The 14,617-nt window shown below is 42.5% G+C and overlaps 1 protein-coding gene across 1 annotated transcript in view; it reads left to right on the forward strand.

The window, feature by feature from the left end:
- Positions 1-14,617, forward strand: part of LOC134634773 (partitioning defective 3 homolog) — a 351,935-nt gene that overhangs the window by 278,685 nt on the left and 58,633 nt on the right. The window contains exon 21 of the mRNA XM_063484142.1: positions 227-532. Within this exon, the coding sequence (XP_063340212.1) occupies positions 227-532 (306 nt within the window). The remainder of the gene's footprint in view (positions 1-226; positions 533-14,617) is intronic.

Raw genomic sequence — 14,617 nt, forward strand, 5'->3', positions numbered from 1 at the left:
TTTTTTAAGCACTAGCTTAAAGTGGAGATCTACAATTTTGCCCAGAGACAGGCAGGGAGAAGCAGAATTAATCATTATTTGCATATCTCCAAATAACCTTTTTAAATAACTCAAAACTACTAAATCCTTAAAATATTATACCATTAATCTGGCTTTTTTTGTTGCGTTTTTGCACACTAATTCAAAACTCCTGCCTGACATTTTCCCTTCATTGTGTTCCTGACAGAATACAGGCCAAGACGCGGGAACTCCGTGAGAAGCAGGCAAAAGAGAGAGAGTACGCAGAGATCCAAGATGTCGTCAGCCGCACCTTCAGCTCAGACGAGGACCACACTTACGCCGGCATTGGATCGCTGTGCTCGTCAATAGACAGCAGCACGATAGACCCTTACAGCCACCCCTACCATCTCCCCCAGAGTCCTCTGAGCCCGCATCCTCCTTCCCTGAACCTTCAAGACAACGGTCCTCCCCTGGAGGCGCTGTACGCCCAGGTCAACAAGCCTCGCAATGGACGCCCTGCAGCTCCAGACAGGTAAAGGATGCCCCAAAAAGCAGTGCTTTTTTTAACTCCATACCTTTCTTGTTCATTCAAACGACACTAACTAGCATTGCGCCTTTGCAGCAGTGTAGTTGCTTTACACCTCATCTATAATTTATACGCAGTAATGTGATTGTATTTGTTCGCTTCTACTTGTCGTGGGTGACTCGTACTTTGCAGAAAAACAATGGATTTCACACGAGGTTTCACTGCACGCTCCGTCCCACAAGACATTCCTCCCGTGCAAGCACCTAGGTGAAAGAACAACAGCAGATTATCAGTAATTCTCCATGTGTTACAATTCCACATCAAGCAGTCGCACTTTTTTTTCTTTCCATTACTCTTGGATCACAGGTAATACTCCATGACTTCTCACATCCCTTTCCAGACAGTCACATTATACCGGCTTTCTAGACAAAGGAGGGAAGTCTGCTTTAATATAAATATTTGATGTGAAGACAATGCCATGTTTGATATTACTCTTTTAATAGGTGCCAAAAATCCAGTGTGAAGCCAGTGTTGCCCTCCCATCGTGTGTGTGTGTTTTAATTTGTTGCTGTGATTCAAAAGTAGAGTGCTTTTCTTTATTTCTTTTCTGTTTTTTTTTAAAGAAGAGAAGGCCTTGTGGGACAAAATCCCCTTGTGAAATTCGTTGTAAATAAAAGTGGTTAAATATTGTTTGCCAGCTCAAAAAAATGCTAGTTTTTCAGCTCAGTTGTACTGTGTGTTTAGCAATCAAGAGTTCTCACCAGTCAATGCGGTCACATTAGGAGCCTGCTATTCTCATGGTCTCCCATAACCTTAGGGCACTGGATAATTCCCACATCCTGTGATTGACAGCTGTCACTTGGGGGCACGTGACCTTTCACTTCTAGGCACTGGGCTGCGACGTATGTGTTAACAGGGGACATATTTGTTAACTGGGGATCCAACGTAATCACAAATCACTATGGCATATCATGGAAATGTAACTACACATAGCCTTAGCACGTCCTGCAACTACTGTGAGTATGTTACATTCCTCCTGTGTGTTTCGGGCTACTTTTGCACTGCGTTTTTTTGAATGTCTCAATGGGATCAATTATTAGAGAGAATTGTCGTAGCTCACAAGTGGATAGTTTCAGAATGGATGTGAAGGAATGTACAAAGAAGTAAAAAAAACTGAAAACAGTCTGACTGCAACAAAGGGTGGCAACTCAGGAGAGGAAAAAACCCAGAAATCCCAGCATTTTATTTGATCCTCTCGTGGCTAGCACTGCATATAAAACACTGGGACACGACCACAAGGTAGTTAACAAGAAAGCACAAAGCACAAGCATCGTTGCTCGCCTAGGTTACGTCATAGGCTCAACCAAGAGTCGCTGTAGATCAGCTAAATCACCTTTTAGTGTCGGTGGAGGCTGAACCAACTCCCTGTGTGTGTCTATGTGTTTAAGGAGGAAGAATCTCTGTCAGTAGAGATGATGAAGTTGTCTGTTTCCTGTGATAGCTGATTTAATCCATTTACCAAAACATCCATAGGTATGGATGAAAGCCACTGATTCATATTTTTAAAGTCAAGGTTATGTCCGCACGTTTCTACAGGTAGTGTTTTTGTAGTCATAGCAACTGCAAACTTCTTATGGAGGAACTGATGGCGAATAAAGAATGTTTGATTGGTTTTCAGCAGCTGTGTGTAGTCAGATCACAACATGCTGGTCAGTGATGCACTCGAGACGCTCTGTGCAGGGATACAGTGTGAAAGCCTTAATGTGAGACAACCATGTGAAGGACTTAACTGCCAGAAAAGGACATTTAACCATCAATTGATCACCATATTGATCATCTCTGAGAAAGCAACAGTTTCCCTGTATGATGGGTCTGATTGTCAACTCTTCTGTCTTTTCTTCCTCCTTTCTCTTGTTATAGCGGTGTTTCGGACACATCTTTACATGTTTCTTTCAGCATCTAATGCCTACATAGTGGTGCATGTTAATCATAAATCCAAGCTTACAGTAAGTTTGGGGTCTGAGCCTTGAGTACTGATAGCACAGTATGGATTTTCTTCTATGTAGGGATGGGATTAGGCGTTGCAAATGTTGTGAATTGATTGGAAATGTGCACTCCATGTTCAACAGCGCGTTTGTGTTTTGCACCTCTTGCTGCTTTGCATATCTTGTGTATTCCAGCCAAAGCTTGAATGCATGTAATATTTGCCTTTCTGCCTTTGAGAATAATAATATTCTCTGGTTCTTATTTCGCTCAGAGGCTTTCTATTTGCAATTTGAAAGAAAAAAAAAAAGAGCTAGCAACACATCCGCATTTCAAGACTCCTGTCACTTGTCTATCATAACAAACATAAACAGTAATTTGCATTTCTAAATTAAACTTAATGGAACTTTCATTGTCAAGAATAGGGCGCCAACACAACAGAATTTACAATCATTTCTGACTAATCCTTGTATCGAGGCAGCGAGATTGGAGTGAGAACTTTTGATTTACCTTGCAGTTATATGACTTACACTTTCTTTCTTCACTTTTTAATCCCGACACTTGCCTCTTATTTTGGAGAATCGGCAGCGATGACATGAAGTTCGTGTATGAGGCGGAAAAAAAAAAGGAAAGAAAAGTTGAATATTGTTCATTGAGCTCGGCTCATTCGTGGATGTCAGTTTTCAGTATGAAAGAGAAGAATCAGCATTTAACCCTGACCTGGATACTGTTACTTCCTTCTGAGGAGGCCCTGGAGAAACACACTGTGATCAAAGCGGCAGATTAAGGATCCTGTTTTACTCGGTTGTTTGAGTGATACTCTGACAGAGTTGAGGTCTGTGGTTAGAACTGCTTTTTAAAAAAACAAAAAAACGTGTCATTGCCTTTTTACCTGATCAATTTCTACCACATGATCCTGTGCACTTCTTAACAAAAAGCATCTGTAGTGTGCAGCAGTATACACTGTCTAAAAAGTAAACATATTTATTGCATGTCATGCCAAAAATGCATGTTGCATAAGAACATTTTAAAACAAGCAGTTTATTTGTGACCAGCTGCAAAGTAAATAATATTATATGTGATTAATACGATGTCAGAACTCCTGATTTTCATATGATCACTAGAAGGAAGGCACGGTTGCATAAATCTTGTCAGGAACCAAGAAAAGAGAATTTGGTTGATATTAGCTAAGAGCATATGTACCAATCAAAATAAAGCCTACAAAACAAAACATATTAAATACTCAACAGAGACAGAGAACTTATATACGAACCTGTCTTAGCCGATTAATTATCTTTCTTCCTTCACTCATTTGCTTAGCTTTGAAACAATCCTCATGCGTCCAGGAGTCTAAGTTCCCACTTGTCTATTTAACATCATCTCAGAACTTTCGTTAATCAAATTCAGTTCCATTCAGTTTTATTCATATAGCACACAATCAAAACAACAGGCCTCAAGGCACTTGCAAGGTAAAGACCCTACAGTAATACAGAGAAAACCCCAACAATCTGAGAGCACATGCCCAAGAGCAAGCACTCGGTGACAAAGGGAACGAAGAACTCCCTTTTAACAGGAAGAAACCTTCAGCAGACCAGGTTCAGGGAGGGGCGGCTATCCACTGCAATCTGTTGGAGGTGAGGGGAGGGAGACGAGACAAAGTGGTGTATAAATACACGAAGATTCAAAAGAGGTGAATGGAGAAGCAACGCTCATTACAGCAAAATACTTTTAATTAGATGGAAAGTCTTTCTTTAGCTTCAGTAAACTAAGCAGAGCTGCTTAGTGGCCCTTTGGTTTGGTTTTGGGTGGTGGTCCTTTTCAGAGGAGGTGGGGTCCAGCTGCTTGCAGATCCTGTTTTCTGTAGATTTTGGTTTTGCATCTATGACTCACTTTTACTTCTTGTTTTTACATACAAGTGCTTTCATTTAATGCCTTAATTCACCCGTGACTCTGCGCGGCTAACAAAGCTGCATACTTGTTTATCTACTACAGTTCATAAGACGAGGCCACAGCTGGAAAAATAGCCTGCGTATGCTCCCCTCCCCTACCTTTGGTAATGGAGCTCTAATAGGAAGGTCACTGTGACTGTAAAGCTGGAATGAGTCAGACCTGAGCCTATAAAACCCTTAGAGATACGAGGACCCCTGGTCGGTGTGGGCGTCCAGAGATCCCGCCCGTGCTGTCGTATCAAGTTTTACTGTTCCTCCGTGAGATCACGGTACAACAAGAGCTCATTTGACAATTTATTACTTACCTCCATGTTATTAGAACTGGCAGCTCCAGTGCTGTTTTGACAATGCTGTCAGACTCAGTAAAACTGAAGGGCACCAATAGACAGCTGGGATTTATTTATGTTCAGTTTTGTTAACGCCTTATATAAAGTAAAGGTAAATATCATTGGTCACACTGCACACAGCTTAAATTGCACTTGCTCTGTTATGGAGCTTACATGAGAGTGAGGCAGACGTAAACACCCGAACAGCGTTTCCTGTTAAGATTGTTTCGTTTTACCTTATTAAAAACAAAAGCTAAGACCTAGCAAAATGGAATGACCTCATTTCTTGACAGGCGTTTGACAAGTCAACCCTTCCATCTGCCAAGGGACCGGGTGGTTTGGGTGACTGGCACTGGATGCCGCATTTCAGAACGACAACCTGACAGGTGCCAGGCTCCACGGGGTTTTTGGGAAGCGGGAGTGAAACAAAGCATCACCTTTGAGAGTGCAATTTGATTGACTGCTGCTCCCATTACCCAGTTGACTTTCTAAAGCTCCTTAGAGCACAGGCAAGACAGAGTCAGGGAGACACAGAAGAAGAGGTGGTGGCGGTGGTGGCGGTGGTGGCGGCGGCGGGTGGAGAAACGATACGGAGCTCACGGTGCTCAGCTGTGCAAAGCCCTTGAAGTCCTCTGCAACTCAGCAGCTCTGAAGAGTTTGGCAAGCAAGCAGCGAAGAGAGGAAAACAACCCAAAGATCCTCACCCAAAGAAACACTCAGCGCCGTGTTTTTCTCCTCGCTCTTGCCGCATTGAAACTCAGTCAAATCCTCCACTTTGCATGGTCTTGAAATTGAATTATGAGGCTGCTAATGCATTTTCTGCTGCTGATAAAAAGGTCAGGCTTTTCATCTCAAAGGAACATTTTCTGAGCATCCCCCCCATCCTCATCTTGTGATTCTGAAGCTGAGAGATGTTGACTTTTAAGGTGGAAAACGTCGAGACCCCCCCGCCAAGTTGGTTCATAATCATAGGCCAGTGGAGCTGTTATCCTCCCATTCGTTCCTTATTACCCCTGTCATTGTCTTCGGATGAGGAACCACAACAGTCACATTCCAACACAGATGCACAATCTTCAGTTGTGTTGTGTGCTGTAATGTCTGAATGGACCGCTGGATGACTCTATTAGAGTAATGCAGATGAAGAGTAAGTTCTTATTGAACGGCAAAGCCCCCCCCACCTCACAATGATCGCTGAATCAGTCTGAAGTAATCACTTTTTTATTGTTGTCTCTCTTATTTTGGCGACTGTAATTAACTCTGCAATCAGCAATCAGTCTCTGTGATTTTTATAGTCTATATTTTCATTTAGACACAATCAAAGCGAGATTAACAACACTTTCTGACTGCAACATCTGTAGCTTTGATTAAATCCTACCTCTCAATAATTCATTGGTAAACAAATGAATCTTTTACGACCCTTGTAACGGCGTTAAGGCTTTAATAACGGCTCGTGAGCCGCTAATAACATTTTCTTCGTGTCCCCGAGGGAGTCGGATTGATATGACTAGCATCAAGGAACAGTTTTGCTTTAATGAGACACATACATTAGCTGTAACGAATTACGCTTTACTGACTTGCTGTTAAAGCAGTTAGTCACATAACTGTGTTTGGTTTCTTTTTGTCAGTCCAGTTTGAGTCCCAGAGCCTTGGAAGCATTTAGTCTCTGAGAAAAAATTCTTGTGAGTTTTTCATTCTTTTCCCTGAGTGTCTGTGTGTAGCTTTGATATTAGTGCCTCAGTAATTGTAAGGCGTATTCCCTGTTCCTTAATCTGGAATGTTAGGTATTGTTAAGAGTGCTGAGGATGAAATGGATGAGTCCTCGGGTGAATCCTCAAGGCACTCAGCTAGCTGTACCCACAGGACATCCTGTGCACACAGCTTTTTAGACGTTTCAGTCCCTGTATGGCTTTGGAAAAGCCCCACGTAATATCTGTAGATAGGTTACAAAATGAGGGGACAGCTCCAACACAAAGACACACATTTGCGCACAGACTTTTGCCCTTTTCTCCCAGCCCACTCTGTGCAGCGGCGATAGTGCAGGAAGCCTAATGCACCAAATGCACATCAGCCTTATCGCAGGGGTTTCCACACAGATAGCAATGAGTATCTCGCAGGCAAGGCAAGTGAATTATTTTCCTGGTCTGTTTTCATTCTTTTTTTTGTTCTTCTTCTTTTTTTTCTCTCTTTTGTTTTTAACCTACCACTTTGGAAAGGGCCCTGTGGGATGGATGTGATGAGATGGAGCGCACAGAAAGGCAATTTATCCTCCGTTTGTACCATTACATTCATTTAAGAAAGCAAACAGCCTGAAAGCATATTGAGAGAGAGAGAAAGAAGGAAGACGCGAGCGTGAGAGAGATATAGACCCACCTCACTTCAGCTCTACATCAAGTGGATCAAGCTGATTAAGGTTGCGCATGCAGTGTTTTATCAACGTCCTTCGAAGCCTGGAAGACATGCGTACAGTACCTAATGAATTTTCACAAGAAGATGAAAGGAAAAGAGCGGAGTGTGAGGCATACAGGGCAGACATGCCCCAGAACAGAATATGGAAAGGAAAGACTTAAAGGGGGGGGGGGGGGGGGGTGTTGTATATGGCTGGAGGATGCTGAAGCCTTGTTTGTTGATCAGTTCTAGAGGACTTCCCATTTCAGGCAATCACCCGCTCTAAATAGAGATTTAATCCACCGCTCCAAACTCCCTTGAAGACATCTAATTCCTGACACCGTAACTGACTGTACGGCACAGAGGAGATATTCACAAACTAGACGGGCATTTGTCAGGCCTGGCAAGTTTCCCTCTACAGTTTGGTATGAAGGTGATGATTTATTTTGAAAATGTCACAGCGACTAATTGGGAGAAAGCTCTGAGAGAACACGCTGTTAGCAAACGTGGAATATATTTCTCCTGGAATTCAATCACTTAGAAATCCATGTTGATTAAATAACACGCATCGCTGTGTGTGCCTGTTATGGAGATCTCCGTGAGAAATTCTGCTTTTCATGTGATAGATAACACAATTTTGCAAACTGATTGTGGGTCCTCTCCACTAACATGCCTGCCCTGCTCGCTGCTGTCGCACAGAGCACTCCAGAAATAGATCAGGTGAGGAATGTGACGGAGAGGCAGGTGACTGCCGAGCGTGGGTTTGCACTGTGATCCGTGTCAGCAAGCAGGTGGCTCTCATGCCTCTTCATCCTCCTTCAGCCTTATTTCCATCTCTGCCTGTCACTACAAGAATTGCATTCAAATAGATGCACACAGAAGTGGCCCCAGTGTCAGCCAAGCCAAGACATTGAAGGTGTTCCAGGTTGCTTAAGGCTTGAACTCTTACTGTAAATATAACTCGTGAAAGAAAGGGAAGCAAAACTGCCAGGTTGTGGAAACAAGTAGTTAATAGCTTTCTTTTACTGCTGTGTATTCATCAAAATCCATTCGAATAACAGCTGCAACTTAAATACTGACTAATAAGTGTGGTGTGTATTGTTAACATGTTGGTAATCTATAAGATTAAATCCATAGTACCAACACTGTGTCCTCTGTAAAATCTTAATGTCGAAGCTTACCTTTACCTTGTCGTCTCTTTGTAATGTGTGACATTATAAAGAGAAGACACCACTACATGAACATGAGAAAAAACATACGTTTAGTTGTCTCCTACATCAAAAGCCAGACTGTGACCTACATGCTGTTTTCCAAGTGGTTCCGGTGTTGCAGCTGTGCCAAGAAGTCAGTCCATTCTAATCAAAAGCCGGTCAGTGTGTACAGGGGCACGTAATTAAATTTACCTTACCACATCTGAGCCAGTGAGCAAGTGCTCTCAGCACAGAGCAGCATAAGTTCCCTCTATTTTAAGAGCAGTATCCATATTCCTTTGTCATACTACGGCATTGTCATTCCAATCCCCGTGCCTTGAACAAGCTTCCAGTGGCAAATCGGATCTCAGCAAAACCCTTTGTAATTACAGGGAGCTGAATGGGTGAGTACGTCCCAAATCCACAAGACCAGCCAGCGACACATTCCATCTGTCTTAAGCCTTCTTCCAATATTTGAGATTGACTCATGAGGAGGTACTGAAATAGTGCACAGCACCATTCTTCTTCTTCTTTTTAATGTCTGTATGAACATTCGGTTAAGTTCTGTGAAAGTTTTGGACAGAATTTGTGATCACAGTGTGGGCCTTCACATTCGGTCTTTATAACTAATTGTGAATGGTGCATCATTTTAATTAAAAGTGTTTGTGTGTTTAAGTAATAATATGAAAATGCTGGACAGACAAAACTTAAATGTAGTTTTATTTACTTAAAGCAAATAATTGATTTTATGTTTTGATAACACCTGTTGGATAGCTTACACCATCTTTTCTAACGTAGGTATTAGGTTTTGGTGTGTGTTAGCAGAGTGTATATCCTGTGGTTATCGAGTGAACATGGGGCTCATTTCCTGATTGTTACTCTGTGGTCCCATATGTGCAGAATTTAAAAAAAAAATAAATAAATAAAGAAGAATTTACTAGGGAAAGCCTGGAGGCTTCTCTGTATATGTTACAGGGCACTGATAGGGCCCAGACTGGACTTTAGGGCCCCTTTAGCAAAAAGGGACAAGTGCTTCATTACCTGAGCTAGACATGTTTGAGCTCACTGTGGGACCCGATAAAGCCCTGTGGATGCCACCACACATTTCTAATGCCATCAGCGTGCCTGTAAAAATGCTCTTAGTCCCATTCAACAGAGTAATGGCAGCACACAGCCTTGTCGGACCACTGTAATGGGCTCATGATGTCATTGCGGATCATCGCAGAGCCAAAGGTCTTAGAGCCTGGCTTGTTTTCAAAGAAAAGCGGGCTGTTTCAAGGGAATCGCATTAGCATCCCTCCATTTCCACTGTACCAACTGTGGTGGGGTGGGGTTTGTTTGTGCCAAAAGAGATTACTTGGGAAGTTAATAAGCAAAGGCATTTTAACCTAGTCAGACTTATTGAATTGGTTCACTGATTGGACCAAATGCCATGTCGGTCCCAAGCAATAAGCTCTGTTATTCCTCTCCATTGTCCTCTTGTCTGGAACTACACAGTAAATATTCAGCTTTCTGGGAATGTTTTCATGTGTTGAGTAAAAATACAAGGATCTGCCACTGAGACTTTGATTTCACTCATTAAGCACCACTAACATCTAGCTTTTTAGAAAACAAACAAATATTTTTGCTTTAAAATTTCAATTCTGTCACAATGGGCATTTTCGCTCTCCCGTCTCTGTCTTAGAGTTTGATATCGTGGTGTTATTATTGGCCATTACCACTTAAAAACATGTGCAACTGTGGCCTCTCATCGCTCCACTATCTTTTAGCTTTACAGCTTTTATGGCTGATGGTGTGTAAGCGTCCCAGTGAGATGTCATCCTAGAAACACTTGTCTTCTCTGCCATGGTTAAACATAAAGAATAATCCCCATCCTGCAGTTATATGGCTATCATTAAAGGCCCACCGCCAGGCCGACCTGCATTGAGTTTCACCACGGATAATGGCCGTGTTTTAGTGGTAGTCAGGGACGTCAATTAAAATCCACAGCTTTTTTTTATGACCTTTTGTAGAAAGTTGTGATTTATCTCTTTTATCTCAGCGAAGGTTGACTACCTAACTACTTTATAGTTTTCTGTAATGTTTCTATATAATGTTACTTTCATAATCATTGCTATAAACAGATGTCTGCGTATTAATATTTAGATTTATTATTTCTGTCTGCTCTGTACCAGGAGTTTCCTTTTTCGTTTGTAGATTGCTTGTAGTGTGAGAAGTCCAAACCAATAATGCTTGAGCAGACAAACAATCCTTGATTCTAGTGGAAGGGCAAGCTGACACAACACATGTAAGAAGGAGGGACTTGTTTTGAAAGGAACTAATTTCCTGGTCAATAAAATACCTTGAGTTGCTGTATAAAACTTTAAAATTAGTGACAATTTCTTGGATTGAGACAGAAAAATGTTGTTTTCTGGAAATGTAGTGTGAAGTGATTTATAAACATTATTCAGCCTCTACACTATGGCTGTCAAACATAAGGCACGGGGGCCAGAATTGGCCCGCCACTGGTTGGCTTTGGCAAATGTGAAGGAAGGCACAAATTTTAACCTTGTTTCTGTATTTACAGTCCTACGCCATGAGTAAGTAATAGATAGACAATAAAATTAGAGAACATTGCTATTTTTTCACTGTCTACTATAGAAATGTATATATTGGACTGTCTGCTCAATGAGCTAACAGAACTTTTTCTGTCATTTTACACATTTATTTCTTGCAGTTTAAGACCAAAGCAGCATTTCTTCATGTTGAAAATATTGAAAAACTGAGACGTGTTGCTGAAATTTCAGTTGTTTCCTTTATGTTAAAATGTCTCCGGCATTCGACGTGCAGTTAAACTTCTTTACACCAACAAAAAGATCCTCTGATCTGGCCCACTTAAGATCAAAGCGAGTTGTTTGCGGCCCACAGTGTAAAATGCGTTTGCATACGGGGTTTTAAAAGTCTTTATCGCAATAATTTCACAGTTTTGCTATTTTGAGGGAAATTTTACATTCATGCGATGAATAAAAACCAGTTCCTAAATTATGCTATACAGAGGTGTACAAACAGGCCAGTTTGATCCACAATTTAAAAAAATGCATCTGTTGTAGGATCACATTTACACTATGGTTATGTTATTTGTCTCACTGTGTATCTACATAATCACATTATATCTCAGCTGACATCTGTTTCACAGCAGAATCGTGTTAACGGCACCTGTCATCTGAACCATGGAATCATCCTGGCAGTCCACTGAGATCATAAACTGTGAGACAAAGAGGTTAGACATGTGTCATTGGTCATGGTCGAGTATTTCTAGCTCTTTTACATTACTATCAGGAGACAGATTCAGGTTAGTCAGGAGTTTTTTCATCTCTTTTGCAAGTTTTCTTCGTAAAGAAGAAAAAAAAACCCTTTCTACATGACATTTTCAGAACGAACAAGAATGTATAGTGTTGCTATTATCAGCAATACCTTTGAATGTTATCTGTAATTTTCATTTTGTAGAAGATGTGCATTTCCACAAGGAGATGGAGCACCATAAATTGATAGCGAAATGTCCAGCCCTGAAGCTAAAGTGGTTTATTTAAGTGATTTAAAGCAAGCGAATGTCTCTTGTCTCTTGAAAATAACATTTCGTACATAAAGCAAGACACACTTCTTTTTTTTTAAGTGTGGCGAAAGGGAAAAAGGCAGAAAATTTGAATTATAACATTAGACATTAGAAGCAGTGTGGAGACCTGAAGTGGTCTTTCATGCCACGTCCTTCCCCTTCATTTCACCTGCGCTCCATCGTTGCGGGATACTTTCTGCTTCGTTAATGTTCCTTTTTTCCAGCCTTCATTCATTCTTATTCTCTTTCTCCCATTTTCCTGTTGCACGCTTCCACTCCCTACACTACAGTCCCCCCCCCCCCCCCCCCCCCCTCCACACACACACACACACACACACACTCCGTCTGTCTTTATCTGTCTTTCGCCCCCATTTTAAACCAATGCCAGGGATAGTGCACAAGCCCCAGCTATCGAGCTGTAATGAGCATGTTCACTAAAGCACTGATTCATCAGAACAAAGAGAGGCAGAGAGAGCGCAGGAGAAGGATGGATGACAAGGGGGAGAGAGAGACTCTGGAGTGTATCCTTGAATGGCTTTGAACTGTAAACCCCTACTGCTTCCTCCTCCTCCTTTGGCTCTATTTTTCCTAATAGCCTCTTGGGCTATTTCTGGGCCCCTTTTTAAATGGGAGGTGGGTGGGAGTGAATACAGTAAAGCAAGGGTGGAGGGGAGCATTTGTGCAAGTGTGTGTGTGTGGGGAGGGGGTGCTTGGCCCTGCTGAGGCACTGAATAAGCACTCTGACTCGCAGCAGGATCAGTGGTAGTGGTGGTTGGGTTGTGTGTGTGTTTGTGTGTGTAGGGGCTCTCTGTTGCCACTGGAGACGAGAGAAGAGACGTATATGCACGCACACACACACACTCACACACAAACTCCGCAATGTGGAACCTCCAAAGCTGATTAGTCAAACTTGTGATTTCCAATTTCAAACCCGTGACACAAATCCCGCACTTAATATTCATGCAGAAAGTGGTTAGGGCTCCTTGCCGTCCCACGCTGCCGTTGGGCTGTGGGTTAGGTGGCAGCTGGGTGGGTGGGTGAGTGTGTGAGTGTGTGTGTGTGGAGGGGTGGGGGGGGGGGGGGGGGGTGGTGTTTGAGTAAATAGAGAGAGGGAGTTGCCTTTTAATCAGCTTAGTTAAAAGGAAGGAGATGATGAAAAAAGAGGAGGATGACAGGAGAAGAGAAAGTAATGTTTTTTTTGTGGCTTGATTGGGTAGGTGGGCCATTGGTGAAAGCAAGCAGCCCACACACACACGCAGACAGGGTGGACCATGTTATCAGGGGGTGCAGAGTGACAGAATGAAACCCCTGTCTAAACAACCACCCATGTCTTGTTTTGTTTATTGTTTATTGTTTTTTAATCTTTTTGACCAATGCAGACAGCCGGCACAATTTTATCTTTAATGGGGCGGTTTACTGCACATCTTTCTTATCTTTTCCTGTGTGTGTGTGTGTGTGTGTGTGTGTGTGTGTGTGTGTGTGTGTGTGTGCAGTTTCTTTGTCAGGGTACACATTCAAACATTAACACGATTACAGCCGACGTCTGACAGATGCCATTTCTATTTTAGCGAGGATGATTTCAGTGGCGCGACTCTTTGTTCGACTCCCCCGCCTGTGTCTTTTAACCTTGTAATCAGAACGGCGTGCTGCGTCATCGTTGCTCTCCAAACACAGGCAGAGATGGCTAGAAAGATGGCGAAGTGTGGAAAGAAAGAGTGAGAGTGGTTAAACAGTGAGCACGGGATGCTGAAGTGGAAAGCAACTAATGATCCCTTATGATTTGATTTCTGCTGTTTCTTGAAATCGAATTTTAACCTTTGTTGGAGAATGAGTAACTGGTTACATCACCAGGTGGTGGGAAAATGCAAATACAAAGAGAGTTAGAAGACAAAATTCAAAGACAGATAGATCACCAATGAGTCCCAGCTCCCGGAGAGAGAAAAAGATTGTGGTATAGAAGAGCGTTTTGACCTCCCACGCCTCGCTGTCGAGGCCGCAGTTGTAGATTTCCATCCCATCATTTATCCGGCCATCGTGGAGAGGTGCAAGCTGTATCCAGTCCCTACCACACTCCATAACTCAACCGCTTTTCTCCAGAGAGGTGCTCGCTAAACACCGCCTCCCTCCACGTCTCCTCCTCCCCTGCTCTCATCGCACCCATCGGTCTGTCTTTAAAACAACCGTTAGAGACATAAAAGGCAAGCAGTCTGCAACCCTCCGCTGTAACTCTCCACATATCTGCGAGCCTCCTCCTCCTCGTCTTCCGCGCTGGCCTTGGGGAGAAGAATGCAGCCGACGAGGATGCTCCTCGGGGAGACTCTAGGAATAATGGCAGCGATAGAGTCTACAGGGGCTATAATTCACCAGGCAGGCTCCATGATGCTGTGACACGGTTATTAGCCATATAAATTGGAGCTGTCAGTGTGTCATTATTGCTCACATTCATGTGAGACCATCCCTCTTTTTTTGTTTACTTATTTGTTTTTAACCAGCTTTGGCCTCAGATGCTGAGAATACTTTTCCTTTTTTTTCTTTTTTGTATCATGGCAGAGCGATTGATGCCTCTGGCCAAAATACTTTCCTTTTGTTGTTAGTTTGCTTTGTTTCCCCCACTATCGGAATGAGAATAAAACACGCACACATTGGCACAGTTACAGGACATAGAT

Source organism: Pelmatolapia mariae, linkage group LG9 (genome assembly GCF_036321145.2).
Source record: "Pelmatolapia mariae isolate MD_Pm_ZW linkage group LG9, Pm_UMD_F_2, whole genome shotgun sequence".
Classification (NCBI taxonomy): Eukaryota; Metazoa; Chordata; class Actinopteri; order Cichliformes; family Cichlidae; genus Pelmatolapia; species Pelmatolapia mariae.